The sequence below is a fragment of the Pseudochaenichthys georgianus genome, chromosome 22 (genome assembly GCF_902827115.2).
Source record: "Pseudochaenichthys georgianus chromosome 22, fPseGeo1.2, whole genome shotgun sequence".
NCBI classification, from domain to species: Eukaryota; Metazoa; Chordata; class Actinopteri; order Perciformes; family Channichthyidae; genus Pseudochaenichthys; species Pseudochaenichthys georgianus.
This window is the reverse complement of record NC_047524.1, coordinates 11,336,684-11,361,630: the sequence shown is the minus strand read 5'-3', so window position 1 is coordinate 11,361,630 and position 24,947 is coordinate 11,336,684. Positions and strand designations below refer to the sequence as shown.

Sequence of the window (24,947 nt, the reverse complement as noted above, 5' to 3'; positions counted from 1 at the left end):
GCCACAGAATACCGGAAGTTGTATTTTGAAACGGTTTATGACAGTAGAGCTAGAGGTATTTTTTGCTATGCTGTGTTTTAGTGTTTACAACATGAGAACAAAAGGGACCGTCAACTAAAAGCCTTCTGAATCAGGTGAGTATGAGTATTAGTATATTGGTAGAAAAGAAAATGTAAAAAATATGTGTATTGTCGTCGTCGACAACCGTTGTTGTTGCCACTGTAACGTCAGCTCAGGGTAACAATGTTATGTAGCTTTCAATTTTGTACAAATACCAAAGCCTATAATGTACTTTTACATTACATTTCATTTAGCTGACGGTTTTATCCAAAGCGACTTACAATAAGTGCATTCGACCAAGAAGATACACACTTGAAGAAAACATTCGGTTTCATAGAGCCAAGCCACCATACTTACGTTTATGTTAAAGCAATGACAACAACATAAAGGGATAGAAAGCTTGCTTGCTTTTTAGCTCTGCTTGCCGTTATGAGTCACTTCCCTTACTGCTTTCAACAGCAGCCGATATTGTTGGCGACCTTTAAATACATTTCTTTAACAAATATATCATTTTAACCTCAAACCTTTTCTATTGATAGCACCCAGCTATGGCCTCCGCATCGAGCCCCAGCTCGGAGCTGGTGGCCCGGGAGAAGAGCGGACACACGGCTGTGGTCGAGGGGAACCTGCTGTATGTGTGGGGAGGGTACATGGTGAGCAAAACAAACAATAAACAACATTTCTAAACCAGCTGTTTAACAAAGGAAAGAGGGTGGCTACATTAACCAGAATTTACTCTACTCTCAAGTTACTAACTGGTTACTACATGTCAGGTGGAAGTGTTTAACTTTTCTATTATTAAATGAATCTGTTTGTTTGTTTTACTTTACTGATTAGAATTTTTCTACAAACCGTATTCTCTGCTTTTTCAATATGAACCATAGCTTAAACATTTCAATGCTGTTTAGGCAACATTGTGCATTATTAATAATAGATCAATAATAATCAAGTGTCGGAATATCAAATTAGCCAGTTTGCATAACAAGTACTTGTAGGATACTTTAAGTTTATTCTGCAGATAATACTCTACTATAACATTTTCAGCTCTTTTACTTTTTGGAAATGTCTGCAATATGGTAGTACTACTTTTACACACGCAAAGGATCTTACTACCTTTATCACTGTTTATGCAGAAGCCATTCTTTAACAACTGAAACATTTGAAAACTTGAAAAAATATAGCAAACCAAGCAAACCCTCATTAAGCATGCTAATATGGCTTTAAGCACATTCTCCGAATTTGACTTATTTTATTGCATGAGATTTTTTGTTTGTATATCTCCATAATAATGATTTGCTTCCATATCATGACAGACTGAAAGACACATTCAGGCTATAGGTGTTATGTCATTATAATAGCCTTGTTTTATTCTCTACAGTCCATTGCTGATGATGAAGTTTTCCTGCCTAGTGATGAAATCTGGGTGTACGACTTAGAACGGGGTGTATGGTAAGAAGATTAAATAAGTACTAAATGTGCCGTATTTTTGTCATAACAAAGAATAGTAATGCACACAATCTTCACATAATATCCACACACTCTGTCCTAATGTCTATTGTCTAACATTCCTTCTGGCGACTTTCATTGTGTTTTTGACTTGTTCCAGTCTTGTCACATTTTTCTTGTGTTTGGATTGTAAAGCACTTGCCTGGAGCTTTCTGCTTTGTCATTGTTGTAAAAATGTGTCATAACATAAGAGTATGTGAGTAATTAATTCTCATTTTAACATTTTAAACCTTTTCTTGAAGGGAAGTGTTTCACATGTCAGGGGAAGTCCCTCCCTCTATGTCTGGAACCTGTGGCTGCTTACTAAATGGACACTTGTACATATTTGGAGGTTGTGATAACAATGGACAGACCAATCAGGTAAGGCAGATTCTCAACACACAGTACGTTATCTAATTATGGTTGAATTGATGTGAATAATATGTTTTTATTCATATTTTTGTTAATAATTACTATCATTCTGTAAAATCCCTCCTAAAGGTCACATCTTAGAATGAGCAAATGTTGACATGAAGAAGTGATCAGTGTTTGACTTTAAACAGATATATTGTGTCGACCTGACAGACGGCAAATACACGTGGAAGAAGATCAATTGTGACATTGCTTCTGCCCCGTCACATCGAGACAAACTGTCTTGCTGGGTTTACAAGGGAAAGTAAGCACCATTAAAATCTCAATATTGCATGACTACTATTTATTGTATTCACCATATTACACATGATAATAATTGTGATAATCTTTCTTTACTGTTTTCCAGGATTATCTACTTTGGAGGATATGGTCACAAACTACTGTCTAATGTTGATAGAACAAACAGAAGCTTTATTATAGATAAAGCATCATGGGTAATCAATATTATTGACTTTTGACACCGTCACTGGGTTCGATAAACACTTGCTTACCCAACAGTGTCGATAAGGCATTACATAAATATTTCTGAAAACATCAGTGCTCCATTTTTCTGTGTTGTTTTGATTTAGTTTTAAAGTGCTCCAGGACAGAAATGTGAAATGTCAGCATCTGAGGACGAAACTGTGATCTCACTGGTACTGACCAACAATACCCTTAAATGCCTTCATATAAATAATTTTCAATTTATGTTATACTTTCAGGTTGAAGAAGTCTTCTGGGGATGGAACAATGAGGTTCATATGTTTGACCCCATGCAAGCCAGTTGGAGTCAACCACAAACCCATGTGAGTATATTTGAGTGCGATTTATAATTGTATGTCTTGAATGCATGCATGGATTTTGGTTTGTTAAATAAGACCTCAAACGTAAGGGAAACTATGCTGTATTGGAAATATGTTAAGACAATTTCAAAATCCACAGATTACTTTTGTGACTGTTTTTGTGTGCAGGGCCGTACTCCAGATCCCAGGGCCGCCCACGCCAGTGCCACAATCGGAAAAAGAGGATACATCTGTGGAGGCAGAGTCATGGTGGGAGTTGCATCATTTTCAGTTCCTCTCATATATGAACAAGTAGACAACAAGAAGTCACCAGTAGCAGCAAGGACATCGGAGAAACATAAATTCAAGTCTGTTGTTAGTAACTTGTGCTTTACTTTTTTTATATTCAGGAAACCAGAACGAGTGACATTCACTGCCTGGACCTTGAATCATGGACGTGGTCAGAAATGTGCGTATCTGTTTGTGATCAATAGCGAACTGCAAGTGTGCCCAAATTACTTTTTTTTCAACTTTGTAATGGATTTTAAAAAGTAACTTTAGCCAGGTTTGTCTTTTGACACCAGTGTGCTAAATATATTTTCCAGAACGCCAGGCTCCTCCATTCCAGTGGGCAGATCGTGGCATTCGCTCACAGCAGTTTCAGACAGCAGCATGTTCCTGTTTGGAGGTCTCAGTGCAGACTGCAAACCAATGAGTAAGAAAGTGTACCCACCCCTTCACTTTGATTTCCTTATTCCTTTGGTCATTTTATGTTATTCATTGGTTGGAATTCAATAACATGTATTTTCTAAATCAGGTGATGGATGGTTGCTTGATGTTGAAACAAAGATATGGAGAGAAGTCGAGCATCCCTTCAAGAATAAGCCACGGTAGTAATTTATGAATATGTGGCAATTGTGGAAAGATAACTGTGTGTTTTACATGTATTACTTTGTAGGAGAGTTTTCAGAAATTCTGAGATGATTTTTAAAAGCATAATTTCTCCTATGGAAGGTTATGGCACACAGCATGTCCAAGCAAAGACTCTGATGTGATCGTATTTGGTGGAAGTTGTGACTACATCCTCCTAATTGACAATGTAAGTACCAAAGACACATTTTCCGACTAAGAGATGTGAAATTATACCTATTTTTGGCAGATCTGAAATCTTTACAAACTAAATTCTATAAAAGCCTCGGAAAATCCCTTTAAAACATGCAAACATCTGAAACTATATGGATGCAAGTTTGTTTTTAAATCAGCAGGTGTTTAATTACAGCTCTATAGAGATGTGTACAGGTATTGTTTACTGACCTTAAGAAACTTGCATATTTATTTTTCAGAGTCACTGCAATGACGCCCTTGTCTTCCAAACACAGCCATATCCTCTATTCAGGTAAGAAACAGGATATGATTTATAAAACCCAAAGAGATCATTTCATAAAAACATTGCAGAAAATAATCTACAAATTTAACCAGAAAAAAATGAAAAAGACAGACACAGACATTTTGTTAAACAAAGTTGGAATTTAAAAATAAAAACATTCATTTCTGACGGTTAACAGATCTGTTTTAAAATGTATTGTGTAAGGATCCATTTCTAAAGAAGTATCAACTCCTTTTTTGGAAATATGAATGAAAAAATGACATTTTTTTCTTCTCACAGGATTTGTGAGGATTACATTGCAAAGAATGTGAGGAACAATGAGACACTCAGAAACCAGCTTTCTCTCCTACCTCCAAAACTACTGACGGCCGTACAGAGGAGAATGTCTTACTACAGGCCTTCAAAGAGGCTGAAGTATTAGTTTAAAGAATGTCTTAATTGCCAAGAACAATGCATTGGCACACCAGTACTGTACTCTTTTCAGTATGTATATCTCAGTCACACTGTGGGATAGCTTTTTAATTTTTTTAAAGAGTGTGCCAAATATTTTATGGTGTTTTATTTTATGGTTTTAGAGATGCACATTTTATTTTGTACAGTTTGCCTGCTGAAACACCCTTAACAAAATGTTTTTCCTGTGATAATTAAAGGGTGCATCAAACTGTATGTTTGGGGTGGATTATTAGGAAACACAGGTATTTTAAGTATAAGTCAACTCAGCCAACTTAAACACACACACTGATTCTTACAGAAACTTCACACATGACCAGAAATACAGCAACAATCAACATTATAAACATTATATGCAATATAAAACAACATTAAAAAAACCTTTCTCTACATGCCAGGTTGAATTTCCCCTTTTGTCAATCATTGACATACAGTATGCCATTTGTTTACACATCCATTATTAATATTCAAGTATGTGTTCATGCTACTGTTTTCCACCACTAAGTGGCAGCATCCCATAGTTGAATGTGGCTGAAACAAAGCTGCGTCTTAAGTGAGCCTGACTAAAAGTCTCTGTTGCCACACATTCCTTCTTCACAAGGGTGGAAAAGTGCAGGAACTGTGGCCAGGAAGGAAACCTTAAACAAACATCCCAGCTCATACCTTTGGGTCGCCACAAAAACTCTACCCTATACCCGGCCCTGCACATCTGCTGCTGGAAAATGTGATGCTTGCATATAGCATGGCCACAAGAATGTGGTTTTAATGCTACTACCTCAGTTTTAGCAACCAGAGAAACATGTGTGCTCTTTCCTTTACCTATTAACAGCAAAGTTAAAGTAAAGTAGGTAATAGGTAACAAATAAGAAGGTGTGTGCTCTGTGGGAGGCCTGCAGCGTTGAGGGGGTGACAGTGACACCGCTGCAGATAACACACCAGGAAGGCTTCTCTCAGCTCTCTGGACTGCAAGGAGAACCTCCTGGCACCTGTTCAAGTTGGTGTTATAGCTCTGCGATTACACTGCCACATGTTGTTAAATAAGACTTGGGTGAAATGCAAAGGCCTGGAGTGCAGCAGTTTAAGTTCAACACAAACAACGTAGGATTTACCCGTGAAATCCTGCTTAAATACAGTGGATGTAGCCTTCCTTGGTAACAGGAAATTGTCAAAAAAAAACCTGCACCCATTTCTATTTTAGAAATTGCTAATGCAAACTTTTCTGTGCCACAAGGACAGCTGAAAGAGAAAACAGCTTTGCTGCAGCACTCTCAGCTGGGGGTCAATTAAACTCTTTCTCAATAGTGTTCATCAGCTCCTCTTCTGATCCATCGTACATGATGGCTGGCATGGTGAGGGAGGAGCTGCCAAACGTCCTGGGAGTGTGGAGAAATGAGTCATCAACATAGTGATATAACACTGAACATATTAAGTGATACTTTCTATTTTTCAGTGATTTCACAACAGATATACATTGTTTCAATAGATCAATCCACAACAACATAAAGTGATGACTTTCCAAATAATATAATTACCTATAGGGGCCCTGTATGAAATATAGTCTCCTCCTTGTGTTTAACACATGTTGAATTGGGGATGCTATTCTTAGTTCCGGTTATCACACTCACTTCCAACAAAGCAACAGACATGTGTTTGTTTCTGTCCTGCTTGCAGACGTCTCACTAATCTGATCGTCCCTGAGAATAATGGGTTGGTATTTCGATCCCTTTAAGGTACATTTGATCTGACCCTGCTCAGTTTTTACTACTCCACTGAGCTCGGAATTGCATTATTTATAAGAGCTGTACTTACGATTGTTTTTCTGATGTGGGAACAGCTTCCAACAAAGCCCCTCTTGTCAAAAAACCCTGTGAGGACTGAGACACACCAGAGATAAAGAAGGAAAGAAAGGATGACATGTGTTTTCATTTTAGCACTTAAAGGTTCTGCAGACCTGCTGTTAATCAGAAAACAACCTTGCTGTTATAAATAAACTGAGAGATAAATCACGTGTTTTCGAATAATAATGAACACAGTCTAGTATATACAAATCCTTACACTGTGCTGACTGGGGCACGCAGGTTGTGTGGAAGCATCACTGCTCCTCTTGTTTACATCTCCGGATCCACCGTGTGAGCCACGTGGCTCCTCGGAGCTGAAGTCATTTTCATCCTCTTGGCTGAAGGGACACAGTCCGTATGTTTTAGATCTGAGTCCTATCTTCTTGGGAGGAGTTTTCTTCACGGAAGTTTTCTCTCGCTCCACGTAATCCCCAATAACAGTGTCCATCTCCCCGTCAATGTCATCTTCCTCCCGAGAAAAGTCAGAGTCGTGCCCCTCGCTGTGGCACTCCCGTTGGGCACGGTTGCGCGCGTTGCGCAAAATTGATTGAATTGTAAGAGGCTTAAAAGGCCGGCTTTCCTGTTTTGGTGAAGTTTCACCGGAGGTTGATTTTGTACCCTTCACTTCGCCGACACACGCAGGTGCAACTTTCTTCCCACGGCTTGTACCGCTGCCCATGTCTGTCCGTCTGGCTGCTTCCAAAATCTAAACGCAAAGTCCCATTTCCAAATTCCTCTGCAGGCACACCAAGAGCCGAGTTGAACATTAACCAACGATGATCCTTGGCAGTGTTTAAGGTCAGTTCTAAATTTGGATTACGGCTGTAAAACAGTTCTCTGGCTAAACATCTAGATTTAAAGGCCCATTTTCTTGGAAAAATGTCCCGCTAACATTCTAATGACGCTCCGCAGAAATGTTCACAGAACTCTCTGTACACTTTCGGGTAACTCCACATCAGGATGAGGAGCAGTGTATCAGTTACATAACACCAGTTTGGCTCAGGACCCCAGGGAGAAAACTCCGCCTTCTTAGAGGGAACACACACCCTTTATGTTTCGAGTATTTGTACTGGCCACAAATAACTTCCACTTTCCTTCAGACCCTCCACATATATTTTCCTATCATAGAATTTAAATTTTTGTTTCCATGAAAACAATTAAAATAAGAAAGCCATTGAAATGTTCAGCCACTCCCTGGATTTTAGAAAGAGATTACATAAGAACCCTGACAGTATGCCCATGCAAAGGCTAACAGGGTCCAATTAGTTTGATATATCTGCATTACATCAGCAACAATGACCAGCCTTTTGCCTGTCTGTGTTCAGCTAATAGATTTTATTGAGGCATTGAAGTGAGGTCAGGAGTGAGTGAGTTCCTGTCCTGCCGCTGGGTCTAGGAGACCCGCTGCTTGCCAGCCCCTCCAGTGACTGATTAAGACTCAAGCACAGAGCCACAAGAGAAGAGGCATTCCTTTCCGACAGCTTGGGCTTCCCAGAGATTCCCCAATAAGCTTTTGTTTGATCCTGCACATACAAAAGACACAGCAGGAGCATCTCCCCGCCAGAGCTGTCCGACAAGAACCCAGAGTTCACTCGAGTAAAGGAGTTGTTTGCTATCTTTCATTAAGTGCCTCATTCTCTCTCTTTCCGTGCTTTTGTGAGCACTGTGTGCCAGACAGCTGTGCAACCTGTTCCCTCTGGAGGATGACCAAGTCAAAGACACCTGCCGTTTAAGCAACTGACATTTTCTAAACTGTGAATGTGAGAGGGGGGGGAAATGGGAATACAAGTCCCAAATGCCTCATAGAGGAAATTCCTGCTTTGTTTTTTGATGTGCCAGAACATATGTAAGAGGATCGGGATACATCTAAATTATTGTTCCTTTACTTGCTTCACTTCCCTTGCTTAAGCTGCAAACAAGTAAAAGACAAATACTTAGAGGTTACTTATAGTCTTCATGAAAAGCCCAATGTGGTATTGTGTTTTTAACCATTTCAAAATGAATTCATTGCAATTTCTACATTTCAGTGATGCTGTCCAAAGATAATATTTTCTTTATTTGAACATTTTCTCAGAAACTAACTATAAGGGCCTGGGGAAAGCACTTGAATGCAGAACATCCTCTTATTTGTGCACTTATAGAATACATGTGTACTATACGTCTCCAAAAGTCCAATAACATGTAAGTGTGTCCAAAAGTAAAAGTATACAAACACGCTTACTTTCCCCCTCTTATATCATCCTGTTTGTGTTTTTAGGAACCCTCTTTTTGTTTTTCTCTGCCTTCACCAGTGTGTCATCAGAAAGATCAGGCGCACACATCTGGAGGAGAACTCAACAGCTTCCAGACAAGGGGGAGGATCTGCTGCCAGACGGAGGCCACAGCCCAGCTCGCTGCATAACTGTGGCTTCTCTGACTTCTCCCACATTCAAGAATATTTCTCCGTCGATGATCCGAGACTTAACACAGTGGAGTTCAGTCTTTTTAAAAGTCTTGTTCTCCTCCCGATTCTTCTTGATTCTGCCGTGTTTGATTTATCACCTCCTCTAAAACTGTTTGAAATCAATTAAGATGGGTTTGTGACTGTGAATAAACATTATGCAAACTGCTTTTGGAACTGTTTCAGATACAAATGCTCTTTGTTTCCTTCCAACAGCAGGAAAGCATGTGTGCACATTTTTAATTATTATGACTCAACTGCTCCATTTGAAGGGCATACATGTTGTCATGTTTGAGTCAAAGACACATTTCTGCCATATGTCTGGCAAAAACGAAACCTCTGGAGAGTATTTAACAAGCCAGCTGCCTGCTGATAGGCATTCCAGTAAAACTGTCTGGGCCTCTTCCACGCCAGGTACACACACATGGACATGACAGGGTCAAGAAGAACTACACACTAACATAAACACACTGCATCCTGTAGTTCTACTTTTCAGAGGAACTCCTGTTTACTGGCACATCATTATGCTCCACTCAGACCCAAACCCTGAGCGGTGAGGATCTGTAACTCATCAATAACTTCAACCAAAATGTCTTCTCTCTTTACTAAGGAAAAGTGCAAGCGCTATGCCAGCAAAAAAACACTCATAGAATAAAGTCGAAATGTTGGGAATAAACATTTCAAGATTGAAGTTGAACCCTGCAAATATACCAAACTACTAATGTTAGTGCATTTGCTAAAAGTCTAGCTTTATTCGTCAACATTCTTGTCTTAATTCTTGCATTGTTAAATAAGAAAAATTGCATTTTATTGTTTTTTTCCTAAAGTATAGCTCTAATACTCTTCTGTAATTGACCAACTTTCTGTCATTATTTTAAATGAACATGATATACTGATATTTCCAACAGAAGAAGACACTTGCCAAGTCCCTTCCATCCATTGAGCCACGGCGCAGACGTAATCAAGTGAACCGATGAGAAAAGCTGAGACAGAGGGACACCGTAACTCTGACATGGTGACATAATGTTGTCAGGGTAACAGTAAACGAAGCCAGGAGGAGTTCAACTGTAGTAAAAGAGCAGGGGCAGCCTTGTTTAACTTTGAGCTATCCCTCTTAATCTGCTGGATTACTAAATGTAAATTAAGGTTTTTGCTTTGGTGCTGACGTTGAAAGTACGTCAACGAGATGACCTCATGACCTCTGAAGGAGGTTTGCGGGAAACTTTTTCAGCGCTGACTCCAACCTTTTACTCCCAACCCCTTTCATAATGACATACCCAATAATTCTCATTGGCAGATTGCTTTAAAAGATCAGGCATCAACCTTTGTTCTGATCTCATGATTTGGTTCATGTTGCCAAAGCATTTGTCCGAGTGGTTAGTTTAAAACCAGCAGATGGAGCCAGCATTCAAGAAAAGCAAACCACACAATATCTCATCTGTTTATCAACTGTCATCAAGGCGACTAGTATCTTGCACTCTCTTTCTAGGTTTAATATCTGGAGAGGTTCGGCTAAATTCACTCGGGATATTAATTAAGAAAAAGTGAGCAAAACTGTAAAGGAACAGCTCCTTGTCCAAAGGCTTGTTTGAGCCAACATATGATGTATTTTTGTTAAGTGGGGATGTAAAAGAAAATTACAGATGTTTCTGAGCTCACTAATGACCGCATAGGAAGCACACTGTAATCATTAAAAGCCACTGAGGGCAGAAAATAGAGACAACATAAAGATGAAGCACTCATTCAATTTTGAATAAATGGCAGTCGAAGTGGCCCAATGTAACATTTACAGTAAAAATGTAATGAAACACAAGAAGGAAATAAATAAATACTACAGTCATTAAAATCAGTAAGTACTGTTTTCACATGATAAAATACTCAATATTTATAATTAAAAAGGAACAGGCACAAATACAATGATGTGTTTGAAGACAATAGCTAAACGATGTAAATACATTTTTGGTTGGATTTCCACTTTCTTTCCCATGATCTTTTGCATGTTGTAGCACTGTATGCTGCGGGTTTTCTCAGCCCAGTAGCCTGTGGTCACCACTGCAGTGACACATTTTTCTGTCAAGAGGCCATGTAATCAACAGAAAACAATTACTGCCTCTCTTGTGTGCTCAAAGCACCCAATACCAGCATCTGCTCACCTCCTAATTAACTACTAGGTAAGGGGCTTCATTTGGAGAGGAACCCACAGCATCAACCCTTGCATTATACTGGTCTTGTTTGTCAGCATCCTAATGTGTCAGATTGGAAGTGTCAAGTCTGTTCAGTTCATCATTTGATCAACTTTACCTATATGTCTTGTATTTATTTATAATTGTTGTTACTCTTTCCTCTTCTGATTTAATCTACTGTAAACTTGTGACTTGAAGGTATATCCTGGATACTGTTTGACTCATTAGGCTCATTTCACTTGTTTGCTCACAGGCTAGTGCAAAACTGGTTTGCCTCCACCATGTTTTAAATGCCTATCCTTTTTTTTAGGGATGTTTTCATTTCTATGTATCTGTATCTATTCAAGATACCTCCTCTGGCAGACAGTGTGTCACGTCGTTTAGAGCTCGTCGCTGTGAAGCGTTGGCTCAGTCAAGTCCTGGCTCCAATGTTGATGTGGAAAGAATACACCACGGTACATCCGTAGTACATCTGCTTCTCAGAGTTCCCTCGTGTTCGCATTGGCTGCATTGGGTGCTTTTGTGCATTTATAACAGTGTGTTGGAAGCACTGGGAAAATCATCCCTTGTACATGGCTGGATATGAAGAGTTTAAAGTCTTAAAAGTCTTGCCAAGAATAGAAACATGCGGGTTAGTAAATCTTGCTTTCGTTTTGCATTGCTACATGTAGCACACTAGCACTAAGGATGGCACCGTTGATCAGTCGGCCAACTACTTGGGTGGAGGCGGAAATATTTCACACCTGCTGGATTGTTTTTACGTTTGTGAGAATATCCATGATTCCTAGAAAAATTAATCCCACTGACTTTTTCATGTAATTCCACTTACCAGTTGACATTTGTGTTTTAAGTGAAATATATCCCAAACTGCAGGGTGCATTGCCATGAAATGTAATGCTAAAGTGTATGCTTCCCTATAAGATTAATTATGATAAATGTACTTGTGATCAATTCACTTTCCCTGTATCATCATTAGCAGGTCAACATTTGCATTTCTAATACTTGGGTTTATGACAAAATACCTGCGAAACTAATGACATTCCCATTAGGCTCAGCCGTGTGGTGTTGTACATATTAAAATGCCGAACTATGATAATGAAAATTAGTCTTGTGTTTGCTCTGCAATAATGTTGATCAGGCTGATGTGTGTATTTGCCGGTGCTCAAAGAAATTCAGCTTTCAGTTTCAGTCATACTGGCATTACAGTCTTGGAATAACACAATGTCTTGAACAGATCCATTTTGTTTTTTTCCTTCATGTGTACAATAGCACGGTAAATTGCAAACCAAGCTTTTATTCTTACAAAACAAATCCACAAACCATTATAGCCAAATAAGAAGTTATGCTGCTAAAATATTGTTTGCACTGTGTGAAAAACAGCTGCTGAACAGCACCTGATTTCCTGTCCTTTTTCCTTTACTTTCTGTCTGAACAACTGAGAGAATATGAAACTTGATCTGATTTCTTCCCTTGGTATTTCTGTTTCAAGAACATTTTGAAAGCAGAGGTAAAGTACAGAGGAACCAAAAGAGGAAACAACCGAGGTTTGATGCTGTCCATGGTTCTGACAGGCCACAGATGGCACTGAATACACAGCTGCACTAAAAACCTTACTATTTATTGATAAAGTCCTTGGGGTCAGGGATTGCGTGCTGACCTTCTCAAATCCCCACGTCCTTAAAAAATGTATGTGGATTACAACAAAATCTTTCTTTTTCAAGTGATTTAAAAAAAAGGAAAACTTTCACAGTTGGCTTAAAAATAAAGAAAACATCCACATTTGAGTTGTCAGACAACAGAGCATGTGGTGAGTTGTAGAAAGCATACTTTTTTCTCTATAAAAACAAGTATGGATTGAATGCATGACATACAGAAACACAGCTCAGTGTTTACTGTGTATGCTAGTACCTGCCTGTCAGATATGGGAAAAGTATAGTGTGCATTTGAAAGAGTTCCATGCATATGCACAACCCCCTCACCATGTTATATAATAGGACTGTTGATGGCTGGCATCATTATCGGCCCTGTCTTTGCCAGTCTAAAAATATTGTTCAGGGTTTCAACAGTATGTGGCGTTTATGTAACTGAAGCGAACAGGAGAGGGGTTTGGATCACAAGCTATGACAGAGCCAATGTGACAGAGAGGAGGAAAGATCCAGATTCTAATAAAAAGAGAGCAGGGAGGTGTGTGTGTGTATGTGTGTGTGTGTGTGTGTGTGTGTGTGTGTGTGTGTGTGTGTGTGTATATAGAGGAGCGTTGGGAGAGTAGTGCCAAAGGTGTGGAGGAGGTGAAGGTAACTCAGTTCTATTATCATGCCCATCTTACTATATATATTCTTGCAAGGGCCACCTGCACTTTCAGGAGTGTGCAGCACATTTTCTTCACACTGTGGTTAATCTTCTGCTAATTCAACATTGTGTTACATAAACAGCCTCCTGCATTTTAATTTTACAGCCCTTAGGTATTATCCCAATAAAGTATATCGCAAACAAACAGCACTTTCAACTGAAGTGAAAATGGCATTAAATGAATTTCAAAGTGTAACATAAGTTTTACAAAACATAGGAAGAGTCCTGAACATAAGAGGATAATTGACATCCAATTCAAATCATATTTTGGCTTTAAAGACTTTGAAAACATGTTTTCGAGAGCTCGCATAGATTTGTGTTGTTTATGTTACCAGGACTCCGTTAATCACATCTGCAAACACCACACCCGCTCAGAATAAAGCAGATTCGATTGAGGGTTAAACTCATAATCAACCATTTGCTAACCTCTACCCTGAACAAGGATTGCTAAATGACAGCATAGTAGCCATAGCTAGCCACAACATATAATTTACTAACTCCAGTAGAAGATATTTAATAGAACTTCAGCAAGAAATAACATTTTGCCTTACCCAAAAAAAGCAGTCTCAACACAGTTTTGTGACATCGTAAAAATCAGACATAAATGTTTCATATCAGATAGGTTCACTATGAATTCCTCTTCACATTGAGGATATTCTCTGCAGTGTATCAGACTCCAGGGAGGGAATTTACTCATGTGTGATTAGTGCAACATTATTGGCTAAATGTTTGCCCCTAATTAAAATGCACTTAAAGCCAACAGAAAGCCCTCTTCGTCATTTACAGCATGCACAAGCCCTGGTGATTTTTACTGCTACATTTCCAGCATTGTTGGCAAACAGGCACAAAAGTATACATTTTCATATAAATATCTGGCAGGTCACTATCTTTGTGTATATATATTATAAATGGACAAAATTGTACCTGACAATGGGTTTTTTAATTAATAATTTACCTCTTGTTTGAGGTCTTTGTCATATCTTTGTTAGTGCTGTTTATATTTCTGCATGATAACACTTTTGTATTATTCTATTCAATTTGTATTTTGCATAAAATATCTCAGTACTAATCTGTGCAAATAATGTTGGATTTATGGTACTGTAATGCCTATTTCTATTTTAGTTTAAATAGTTTAGTAAAACAACAACTTTTAAAAACATTATAAAACAATAATGGGGACCAATAGTCTCGACCAGTCTTTAGTGCCACATATCAAAATACCTTTTATGGTGCTACAATACCAAGTTTATAAAATAGGGGTGACCTAGGGGTCACGGATCCCTGTCAAAGACCCATGATCTGAGCATATACATATTGGAATGGACAGTTGAAGATTAGGAATTGTGTGTAAAAATGTAAAGATCCCATTCAAATATAATAACTCAAAATAGTACTGTGGTTGTGAGTGAAGACACCTTGCTTGTCTTGATAATAACTGTGCCTGATGTAGAGATGCAACACTAAACACCGAACCCTAACGGCGGCAGCGAGCTACTGAAGCAGAAGGATGTGCTCTGTGTGGAATAGTGTTACCTATTCTTGACAAATTACACCTGGTAAGCAAGTTTGAAACACGTTACCTCGGTGTTTACAAGATTTATGAGCACGTCGCCTGCGTCCACATCTAATTCTCTTGGATCGGGCAGACACGGCAGAAAGTCCATGATGGAAAAAAAGGAGATATCCTCCACAGTTTTTTGTGAAGATGTGTGCACTTCCCCGTCATTCAAAAGAAGGTTGTAAAAGTTAACAACCTCTGCACATAATAGGAAAGTAGTAAACATACTCTGACATAGGGCAGGTCATGCTGATCAAAGCCTTAAAATGGGGTTTATGTGAGGGTGAAGCAGGAGCGGGTTCGAGATTTCAGCGTTTTTCATTTTCTTATCTGAAAATCCATTGGAAAACTTCTAGCTCCAGACTAATTTTACCAATTTATTGTGAAATATGTGTAACATAAAAATATGTTTTCATTGTTTTATAAGAAAATGTCTGAGAAATCGATGCATATCATCTCTTCTTTTCATATTGTTCCATGTAAATAAGCAAATAAACCAGAGTGTGACGTTTTGCCCATTTCAAAAGATTTCCCCCCCCAGCTGTCTTTCACAGAGCTCCACGCTGCTGTTGTTCTGCTTGTGTTATCAGAGCTCAGTGGGAGCGGGCTGAATAATTCAATGCTCCCAGCAGCACTCATCTCGCTCACTCTCTCTTTGCACTGACCTAGTTTACATCAGGAATGTACAGGTCGGGCAGGAGGCTAGTAGAGACACTGAGCCCTGTAGCTTTGGCTGTAAACCCTAGTCTGCAAAAACTCATCTGAATACAAAATCACATTTAGGTAAGTAACAAAAGTGCTTATATATTATTGCGTGTCACAGTGTAGCTCCCTAAATGTACATTACTGTTTTTGCCCCCATCAGAATTGAACTGAAAATGACAGTCACAGTTGCCCGAAGTCAAACAGGACTTTAGTCTGAGCTCCATCCAGAGGCACAGTGTTAGCTCAACCACCTGCTAAAAAGGAGAAAGGTTACGCCTGTTAAAAAGACCACCAACATACGAAACTCAGTGAGAGCAGTGACATCCCTGATGGTGCTCAGAGCTCCCCTAAGACCTGTCAAGATTGTTTGAGCCAAAATGAGCTTAAAACGCAGCATGAAACACAGGCTGTCAACTCTCATCTGGAAGTGGGAGTGTGTGCGCCACAAGGACTTGTTGAGAGGTGACGGTCGAGATCGTTCACGCAAAAAAATCATGTTTTGGAACACAACGTTTTTGAGATTGTAAATGCATGAAGTAGTAAGTGTAGTGCAAACGAAATGGACTTTTCCATGTTTTCCCTTTTTATTTTTTCAACTAAACTACGGGTGCAGCAGCAGATGCCAAACAGTGGAGTAAAGAGTTAATGACATGTCCCCTTGAGAGAGAGAGAGAGAGAGAGAGAGAGATGAAAAATCCTACTAGTAAAAATTGAATTGGGCAGCCTCTCCCTAACCAATGGTAAGGAAATGCGACAAAGCAGCAGTTTCATTGAAAATCGATACAGTTCTTCTCATTAATGGCGTCATACTACTGTGTGGAAAATGGTGCAGATTTTTGAACATGCAGGGAACACTGAAGGAGTGTCAGAGGAACATGCTGTACATACACTAATAACACAATATGAGAAACACAACAGATTCTTTTATATTTAAAAGAGCTCTTATCGCATACAAGTTTTAATAAACTGAGTTCAGCTTTCGGAGATATTCTGATATATCTCATTACTCTTACCTATCATGGTCGCTGCACATGTCCCACCTCCTTTGACCTCTGCCTGAACTCCCATTAGCTACAGCTATCACAGTCTGACATGGATATCACTGCTTCAGGTGAATATTCAAATCACACCTCAGCCGTGGCCTCCCCTGCCAAGTTTCTGGTAATCCATTCTGGGCAAAAATGAAAGAATTATCATCCCATTTGCCAAAAAAACCTATTTCCTTAAAGACTTGCAAGATGTTATTTATGGAATACTGATTAGTAATGAGAAATTAGTAATAATCTTACTTAAAACTTCTCTCTTCTCCCTTCCTTCTCGAATACTGATTGATTTTGTATTCACTTTCATATTAAAAACATGTTTGACAAAATATATTACATTTTGTTTAATGCATATTTATTACTTTGAGGCCATCAGCAGATGATTGCTCACTAAGTCGTGTCCTCCTTTGAACTACTTACAATTTAAACGTACCACTTAACAATGCGTCACTGATTCCAAAAACCTAGGCTTCTAATTTCGAATTCTAAGGTGACTGATTTTCTGGTTTAAACAACAGCTATTGCTGGCAGATTTTAGCGAGCAATGATTCGGCTTGTTTTTAAATGATTCAGACCGGCTCATTTTAATATAATTACCCAGTAAAAAAAGCACTTGAAGGCTACATGCATAATATTACCCTAAAAGACTGAAGCTGAAGTTCCTCACCAGTTGATGGTCCATATAAAGAAACAGCACTTTTCTCCTTTTACTGCGTGGAGACCTTTTTTGTGCTTACATGACCCCGCTTGGTTGCTTAGCATACCCATACCCATACCTCATACTCAGAGGCACAATTGAGGTGTAATGCCTGTGTTCCAATGTGCAACATAACAAGATAAAAGGCTTTTGGGATAAGTTTTAACTTAACCACACAAAATACCTCTTTGGCATTAGTCGTTACGCTGAGTTACTGAAGGCAGTAAGTCAGTTAGCCTAATAAGAGCTTGACATGTCTAGTTATAATTGGTAATATATTGATAGCTATTCAATCTATTTCAAGGACAGTTTAATACAAAAGTCAATTGCTTTAATTTATCACTTAATACAATGTCAAAACAATGTCAATATAGTTCTATTTTTGTGCTCAACTCTTAGGATTTAATATCAGTAATTTCCATTTTTGTTGTTGCCATAATGGACAACAACATTCCTGTAACTAATAAACACAGCTGAAGGTCAAGCTACTCCTTGTGTCCAGCATCTAAAAAAAAGACTACATATTACCTCTGTAAGTGCTTCCAACAATATGTCTCAGTAAATTAAATTTCCCCAGCACACAGGCTGGCGCTGCTGCCCGATCCCCTCAGACGCTGACCTCAGTCAGGCAGGAGAACTAAGTGAACGAGCCCTGGCCACGAAGGGCCATCCCTGCTTAGCTCGATCTGCACTGCCAGGCCCGACATCAGAGGTGTTATTACCATATAAACGAGATAAGGTCTTTGGTAATTGCTGTCTGAAATTAAAGCCAAATAGTCATGCGTTGGAGACAGTTTTTCTGCTTGTGGAAGGAAATTGGGATGTCTTACAGGAGATTGACTTTGATTTCCTAAATTGATTTATTTGTTATAAAGACTTTAAGATTATACGTGATGATGCCACACATGTTAAATAGGCAGAAATATGTTGTACAATACTGTTTATTTACTTAAACTCCTGTCTATAGCAGAATACATATTCCAGAACATAAAAATACAATGTGATTTGAGTTTTGATACCATAAAACCTGTTATGATTCTGTTTAGTTGTATTTTTGTTGTGTGCTTTTGTGTGCTATTTCCTGTCTCACCCCTCTCTTCTCTGTTTTCCTCTGCAGGGCTGGTGTGTGAGAAGGGAGTTGGCTGGCTCCTCCCAGTAGCAGACGAGGCACACCTGTTTCCACTCACCTCTTTACCTGTAGATATAAAAGCCCGGTCCTCATGCCACTTCCCTGCCAGATAATTCCTCTGTGTTTCGACCCTCCGGTGTGTCTCGCTGCTCTCCTCGTTGTTTGGATTATTGTTTTGATTTTTGCCAGCCAACTTCCTGACTCCACTGCCGTATTTTTTGTTCTCTGCTTGAATAAAGCTTTTTGTTTATCGACCATCTCTCTCCAGTCTTTTACTTTGGGGTCCAAAATCCTATAGGCCGTAACAGAATTATCTGGCCAAAGCATGGACCCCGCAGAGACTGAGAGATTGAAGCAAGCTATTTCGACACAGGGAGCTCGTGTGGGGCAGCACGAACAAGCCCTACAAAGTATCCTCTTCCGCTCATAGACTCAGCTTTTGGTTTCCTCCATCAAGCCACCATCTTCTCTAAGTTGGACCTCCGAAATGCCTACCACCTAGTTAGGATAAGGGAGGGAGACGAGTGGAAGACTGCGTTTAAGACGCCCCTGGGACATTTTGAATATTTAGTTATGCCTTTTGGGTTAACTAACGCCCCTGCTGTGTTTCAGACACTCATTAACGATGTCCTTCGTGATATGCTTAACAGATTTGTCTTTGTGTATCTTGATGATATCCTCATTTTCTCTCGTGACCCCCAAGAACATGTCCAACACATGAGGTTGGTGCTGCAGAGACTCCTGGAGAACAGACTTTATGTTAAGGCTGAGTTCCTGGGTTTTGTGGTGGAGAAGGGACAGGTCAGAGCCGACCCTGCCAAAGTCATGGCAGTGGCCGAATGGCCCACTCCTACAACGAGAAAGCAACTCCAAAGGTTTCTTGGTTTTGCCAACTTTTACCGCAGGTTTATTCGTGACTATAGTCGAGCAGCCGCCCCACTCACCAAGCTCACCTCAGTTAAGGTTCCCTTTGTGTGGTCATCTGAAGCTGAGGCTGCTTTTGCTATGTTGAAGTGTTTGTTTTCCTCTGCTCCTGTGTTATCTCACCCTGATTCTTCAGCCCCTTTCGTGGTCGAAGTGGATGCCTCCGACACTGGTGTAGGGGCAGTCCTCTCCCAGCTCTCAGCCTTCGACCAGAAGTTGCATCCCTGCGCCTTCTTTTCCCGCCGGCTCTCCCCGGCAGAAAGAAACTATGATGTGGGAAATCGGGAGCTTCTGGCAGTAGTCTTAGCCCTGCAGGAATGGAGGCACTGGCTTGAAGGCACAACTCATCCGTTTGTGGTATGGACGGACCACAGAAACTTAGCTTATCTCCGTTCTGCTCGCAGGCTCAACTCTCGCCAGGCTCGATGGGCACTTTTTCTGGGCCGGTTCAGCTTCACCCTCACCTATCGGCCAGGCTCACGGAACATCAAGGCAGATGCCCTGTCACGTCAGTTCGCTCCTCCGGTTGAGGAGCCATCCGCAGGAACCATTCTTCCATCCTCCTGTGTGGTGGGAGTAGCCAGGTTGGAGGTTGAGAGGGTGGTCCTGGAGGCACAAGAGGACCATCCAGCTCCTGAGGGTTGTCCACTGGGTCGGCTGTTCGTTCCACCGCACGCCAGATCTTCAGGGCTCCAGTTGGGACATGATTCTAAGATAGCTTGCCATCCAGGAGCACTTCGGACTCTAGGCCTCATCCAACAACGCTTCTGGTGGCCCTCCATGTCCTCTGACGCCAAGAAGTATGTCGCCGCGTGCTCCATCTGCGCCCGCAGTAAGGCATCCCACCGCGCCCCTGCTGGTCTTCTCCGCCCTCTTCCCATTCCTCATCGGCCTTGGTCTCACATCGCCATGGACTTCGTGACGGGTCTTCCCCCATCGGAAGGAAATACAGTTATCCTGACGATTGTTGACCGCTTCTCCAAGGCCGTACACTTCGTTCCCCTACCTAAGTTACCTTCTGCTCTGGAGACTGCTACACTAATCACCCAGCATGTTTTTAGATTGCATGGCATTCCTCTGGACATTGTTTCTGACAGGGGTCCGCAATTTGCCTCTCGAGTCTGGAAAGCCTTTTGCCAGGCATTGGGGGCGTCGGCCAGTCTGTCATCAGGTTACCACCCGCAGACCAACGGTCAGACTGAGCGTGCGAATCAGGACCTGGAGGCAGCCCTTCGCTGTGTCTCTTCTCACCATCCAGTCTCCTGGGCCTCCCACCTGCCTTGGGTTGAATATGCCCACAACTCCCTGGTTTGCTCCGCCACAGGAATGTCTCCATTTATGGCTTCTGTTGGGTTCCAACCCCCTCTCTTCCCCGCCCAGGAGAGGGATGTGGCAGTCCCCTCAGTACAGGGGCATCTTCGGCGGGCCCGCAGAGTCTGGCATGAAGCTCGGGCAGCTCTCGTTCGCACTGCTGCTCGCAACCAGAGGCTTGCAGACCGCCATCGCACTCCAGCCCCGGACTACCAGCCCGGTCAGAAGGTCTGGCTGTCCTCCCGTGATCTGCCACTCCAGACTGACTCCCGCAAACTGGCACCCAGGTACATTGGCCCATTTGTCATTGAACGGATAATTAACCCCGCTGTGGTTAGGCTCAAGCTGCCTGCTTCCTTGAATGTCCACCCATCATTTCATGTCTCACTTCTCAAACCAGTTTCCTCCAGTCCTCTGAGCCCTCCGGCCTCCCCCCCTCCTCCCCCCCGGAGTATTGACAATCATCCTGCTTTCACCGTCCAGCGGTTGTTGGATGTACGAAGGCGAGGCCGGGGGTTCCAGTACTTGGTGGATTGGGAGGGGTACGGACTAGAGGAGCGTCAATGGGTCTCCCGCTCCCTGATTTTGGACCCTGCTCTCCTTAGGGACTTTTATGAGAGGTACCCGGACAGGCCTGGTAGGACGCCAGGAGGCGTCCGTTGAGGGGGGGGGTACTGTTATGATTCTGTTTAGTTGTATTTTTGTTGTGTGCTTTTGTGTGCTATTTCCTGTCTCACCCCTCTCTTTTCTGTTTTCCTCTGCAGGGCTGGTGTGTGACAGGGAGTTGGCTGGCTCCTCCCAGTAGCAGACGAGGCACACCTGTTTCCACTCACCTCTTTACCTGTAGATATAAAAGCCCGGTCCTCATGCCACTTCCCTGCCAGATAATTCCTCTGTGTTTCGACCCTCCGGTGTGTCTCGCTGCTCTCCTCGTTGTTTGGATTATTGTTTGGATTTTTGCCAGCCAACTTCCTGACTCCACTGCCGTATTGTTTGTTCTCTGCTTGAATAAAGCTTTTTGTTTATCGACCATCTCTCTCCAGTCTTTTGCTTTGGGGTCCAAAATCCTATAGGCCATAACAAAACCTCTATTGTTGGTCTGGTTCAAAGACCTGTTAATCCCCTTAAAGGTCACCTATTGTGCAAAAATGTATTTCATGCATAAACATGTGTCCCCTCCGTGTAAAGAGATTCTGAAAGTTTCAGGAAAAAAGATTCTCTCTCTTTTTGTCCTGATCCATTTATATAAAAACCTGTCCAACCAGATTTTGGCCACTTTATGATGTCATAATGATTTTTTGGCTTGTGTAACCCAGCGCCATATAGATAGAAGAGTTACGACAACGGAAGTCCAAAAACGGTTATCGTCACGTGGTTCATGTAGATGAGGATCGTTCCCCGGAAGTTCATCCATGTGAATGCATTGATAACAGGAGATAGAACTACGATTGTTAGTAATTATTAGTGAATAAAGGTTTTGATTTGTAATATGTATACAACAAATCGATATGTGTATGTATTTACATCAATGTTTTAAAAAATAAAATAGAATTTGCTAATATTAAGTAATAATATTAGGATTAGTGTGAACAACTAGTTTACATGTTAGGCCTTGGTTAAAGAGCCTGTTGCTGTTTATTTATAGCTTTGAATTCTTTAAAACCAATATTATCTTCTTAAACTTGTATGGTAGTCAGGAGCATCACTTTCTAATGTTTATTGATATATTTAGAGGGAGGGGATCTAAAGTAATGCTTTAAAATTCAGATTAGATTAATTTCTACCATTTTCTTAAATTCATGGTAGTTTCAGTAATCCCCTGGTAATTGAGGACACAAGTTATCTAAATGACTAATGTCATCTCTATGGCTTTCAGAAAGGACAGGAGACCGACAGGTGACTATCAAAGGACTAGCAGCAGCAGCAGCATGATGATGATGATGATGATGATGTTAAATGTGTTGTTTTAGGAACATCCATTGCAAATACATGGAATTCAATAAACATTGAATAGCATATCATGCAGTTTGTCGGTGCCTTTTCCTCCGTGTTGTCCTGGTTTGCTGTGCTGCCTCCTAGTCGCCACCATGGTTTGCTGTGCTGCCTGGGGATGCTCCAATCGCTCCGAGAAAGGAGTACGAATGTACGGCTTCCCCACTGACACAGAGCGGAGGAAAAAATGGCTGGCTCAAGTCAGCAGGAGCAATTTCACGACCAACAGCAAAAAAATATGTGAGGTAATTATATACAAACATTGCATTTGCACTTTTTCACAAAACGAAAACCACACCATTGGGAAAGCTTCATGTTTTGTTTAATACAAAAAAACAGGGAAAGGCTTGAAAAACACAGAGTTGAGACTCAGGGTGCAGGGTGAGGGTCTCAGTGCAGGTATTCAGGCTCCATTGAATCCCCCTCTGGTTCTTGTGCTGAAAGAGGGAGTAACAGACAGGAGAAAGGGTTATACACACCTATATAGCACACCTATTGCCTTGGGGAGATAAGGTGTGGTCTTTGTTCCCAACTGAAGTTATGGAACTTTATTATTTGTGAGTTTAACAAAGTATGACAAATGGCATCAGTAACAGATGTGATATGAATTTCTATAAAGTTGTCTCACATTCTTGGTCATATTTTATATACAGTATGTAATGAGTATAACATGTCCAGTAAGTATAAAGTGTTTCCTAATACTGTGTATTCAACCACTATGGAATATGTATGTGGGCAGACAAAACTGAGTTGTTCTGTGTGTGAAGTAACCTCAAGTCACTCCGCAGGCACATTTTGATGCAGACCAGTTTGTCAAGACAAAAAAGGGCAAGACTAGGCTGAGAGCAGAGGCTATACCCACCATCTTCGTGCATCGCCCTGTGGTCAAAAAGAGAAGGGCCCCTGCACCACGATTCACCCCGGGACCTGTATCTACAAAGCCCATAGCTCATGATCACAGCTGTAGGAGCCAATTAACTGTGGGTATAAAGGTAGGAACCTATGTGTGTTGGGGAGAGGTTCCGCCAGAAGGCCCATACAGTTTTTGAACACACACACAAGGAGCACACACGGAACACACACACAAGGAGCACACACGGAGAATACACACGGAGAACACACACACACAAACACGGGATTACAAGCAAAGCAAAGGTATTGTGTAAACGGTAATATCGTGTGGTGAATATGGAAAGAAGCAAGTAAATGGAAACCAGTAAAATGGAAATAAATGGTCTGTTTCAAACTGGAAACTTTGTTTCTGACCTTTATTCGGCAGCAAACTTGTGTGCGTCAATTACACCCACCAAGCGGATCCTCAGAGGCTTAAAGCGTTGGCTTAGCCTCTCCAACAGCTATAGTGTGAAAGGTGACACAGGTATAATAAGTATGAACTCTTAGTAACAAAAGTAATATTTCTTATTTTTAAGTGGTATAATATTTTAAATGTTCGAAAATGTACAGTGCCATGTCTTCTACTTACAGTAGTCTCAAAGATTGAGGGAAGAAGGGAAGGGATCACTGCCCTCCACCGGCCAGCACCCAGCCAGAGGAGCGCAAACAACAAAAACAAGCAAGGTGTCCCGTCATGTACCTGGCCGTTTGGGTTGGCAAAATGGAGTAAGAGAGGGACTTGAAAAACCTTGGGGGCTCTCTACTCATGTTGTTACAGTTGTCTTCGTTACAGCTCTCAAGTTTTTTTGTTGTTGCCATTTCCACATCTTTAGAAAATATGAAATAAAAAATTGAAGTGAAATCAACCTCTTCTCTGGAGAACACACTTTGATTTCTCTGTCTTGTGAGTTTGCAGTCTTGCAGTTTTGCTCCTCCACCTGTAACATCACTGCCCCTCCACCTGCCATAATACAGTGATAGAATACATGTTTAGTATGCTTACTTATAAAACAGTAGTATTAAACTTACCTTGTGTTTTCACTCTCACTTAAGTCCCTCTCCCTTTGCCATCAATCCAGAATCAGCTGAGCTGCAACATTATACAGACAGGTAATAATCAACAGAATCACAAGGACACAATATGGCTCTGCTAAAAACACTCACTCTTACATGCACCAAAGTTATATTTATCTAATATTTAACTCCCTCCACCCCCGCATACAATCCCGTTTAGAAGCCCCTCTTCTCTAATTCAACAACGTGGGAAGAAATGACATTAAGAGAACGGAATGTACAATTAAAAGGCTGT

The 24,947-nt window shown here is 40.9% G+C and overlaps 2 protein-coding genes and 2 long non-coding RNA genes across 4 annotated transcripts; 1 reads left to right on the top strand and 3 right to left on the bottom strand.

Moving 5' to 3' along the window:
- Positions 1-19: 19 nt before the first annotated feature.
- LOC117467911 (kelch domain-containing protein 1) lies at positions 20-4,786 on the top strand. The gene is made up of 14 exons (XM_034111832.2): positions 20-134; positions 600-713; positions 1,439-1,509; positions 1,809-1,926; positions 2,109-2,221; positions 2,324-2,411; positions 2,679-2,762; positions 2,928-3,008; positions 3,149-3,207; positions 3,344-3,453; positions 3,556-3,628; positions 3,753-3,837; positions 4,082-4,134; positions 4,405-4,786. The coding sequence occupies exons 2-14, from the start codon at positions 609-611 to the stop codon at positions 4,544-4,546; spliced, it is 1,182 nt and encodes a 393-aa protein (XP_033967723.1). The 5' UTR covers positions 20-134; positions 600-608; the 3' UTR covers positions 4,547-4,786.
- A 99-nt stretch (positions 4,787-4,885) lies between these two features.
- Positions 4,886-7,512, bottom strand: LOC117467913 (uncharacterized). Its single transcript, XM_034111833.2, has 3 exons — positions 6,631-7,512; positions 6,385-6,449; positions 4,886-5,948 (listed from the first exon to the last, which is right to left on the bottom strand). The coding sequence occupies exons 1-3, from the start codon at positions 7,090-7,092 to the stop codon at positions 5,855-5,857; spliced, it is 621 nt and encodes a 206-aa protein (XP_033967724.1). The 5' UTR covers positions 7,093-7,512; the 3' UTR covers positions 4,886-5,854.
- Positions 7,513-23,049: 15,537 nt separating this feature from the next.
- LOC139432891 (uncharacterized) lies at positions 23,050-23,814 on the bottom strand. The gene is made up of 2 exons (XR_011642476.1): positions 23,607-23,814; positions 23,050-23,181 (listed from the first exon to the last, which is right to left on the bottom strand). It is a non-coding gene; the product is annotated as an uncharacterized lncRNA (long non-coding RNA).
- Positions 23,815-24,279: 465 nt separating this feature from the next.
- LOC139436020 (uncharacterized) lies at positions 24,280-24,711 on the bottom strand. The gene is made up of 3 exons (XR_011645227.1): positions 24,668-24,711; positions 24,506-24,599; positions 24,280-24,338 (listed from the first exon to the last, which is right to left on the bottom strand). It is a non-coding gene; the product is annotated as an uncharacterized lncRNA (long non-coding RNA).
- Positions 24,712-24,947: the final 236 nt, after the last annotated feature.

Bases quoted from the DNA above. Each gene is read 5' to 3' on its own strand.
- LOC117467911 (XM_034111832.2), top strand. From the start codon at position 609: ATGGCCTCCGCATCGAGCCCCAGCTCGGAGCTGGTGGCCCGGGAGAAG. The intron at 3,838-4,081 runs GTAAGTACCAAA...TTTATTTTTCAG, and splicing joins ACATCCTCCTAATTGACAAT to AGTCACTGCAATGACGCCCT. The intron at 4,135-4,404 runs GTAAGAAACAGG...TTCTTCTCACAG, and splicing joins CAGCCATATCCTCTATTCAG to GATTTGTGAGGATTACATTG.
- LOC117467913 (XM_034111833.2), bottom strand. From the start codon at position 7,092: ATGGGCAGCGGTACAAGCCGTGGGAAGAAAGTTGCACCTGCGTGTGTC. The intron at 6,450-6,630 runs GTAAGGATTTGT...GGTGTGTCTCAG, and splicing joins CGTGCCCCAGTCAGCACAGT to TCCTCACAGGGTTTTTTGAC. The intron at 5,949-6,384 runs GTAAGTACAGCT...CCACACTCCCAG, and splicing joins CCCACATCAGAAAAACAATC to GACGTTTGGCAGCTCCTCCC.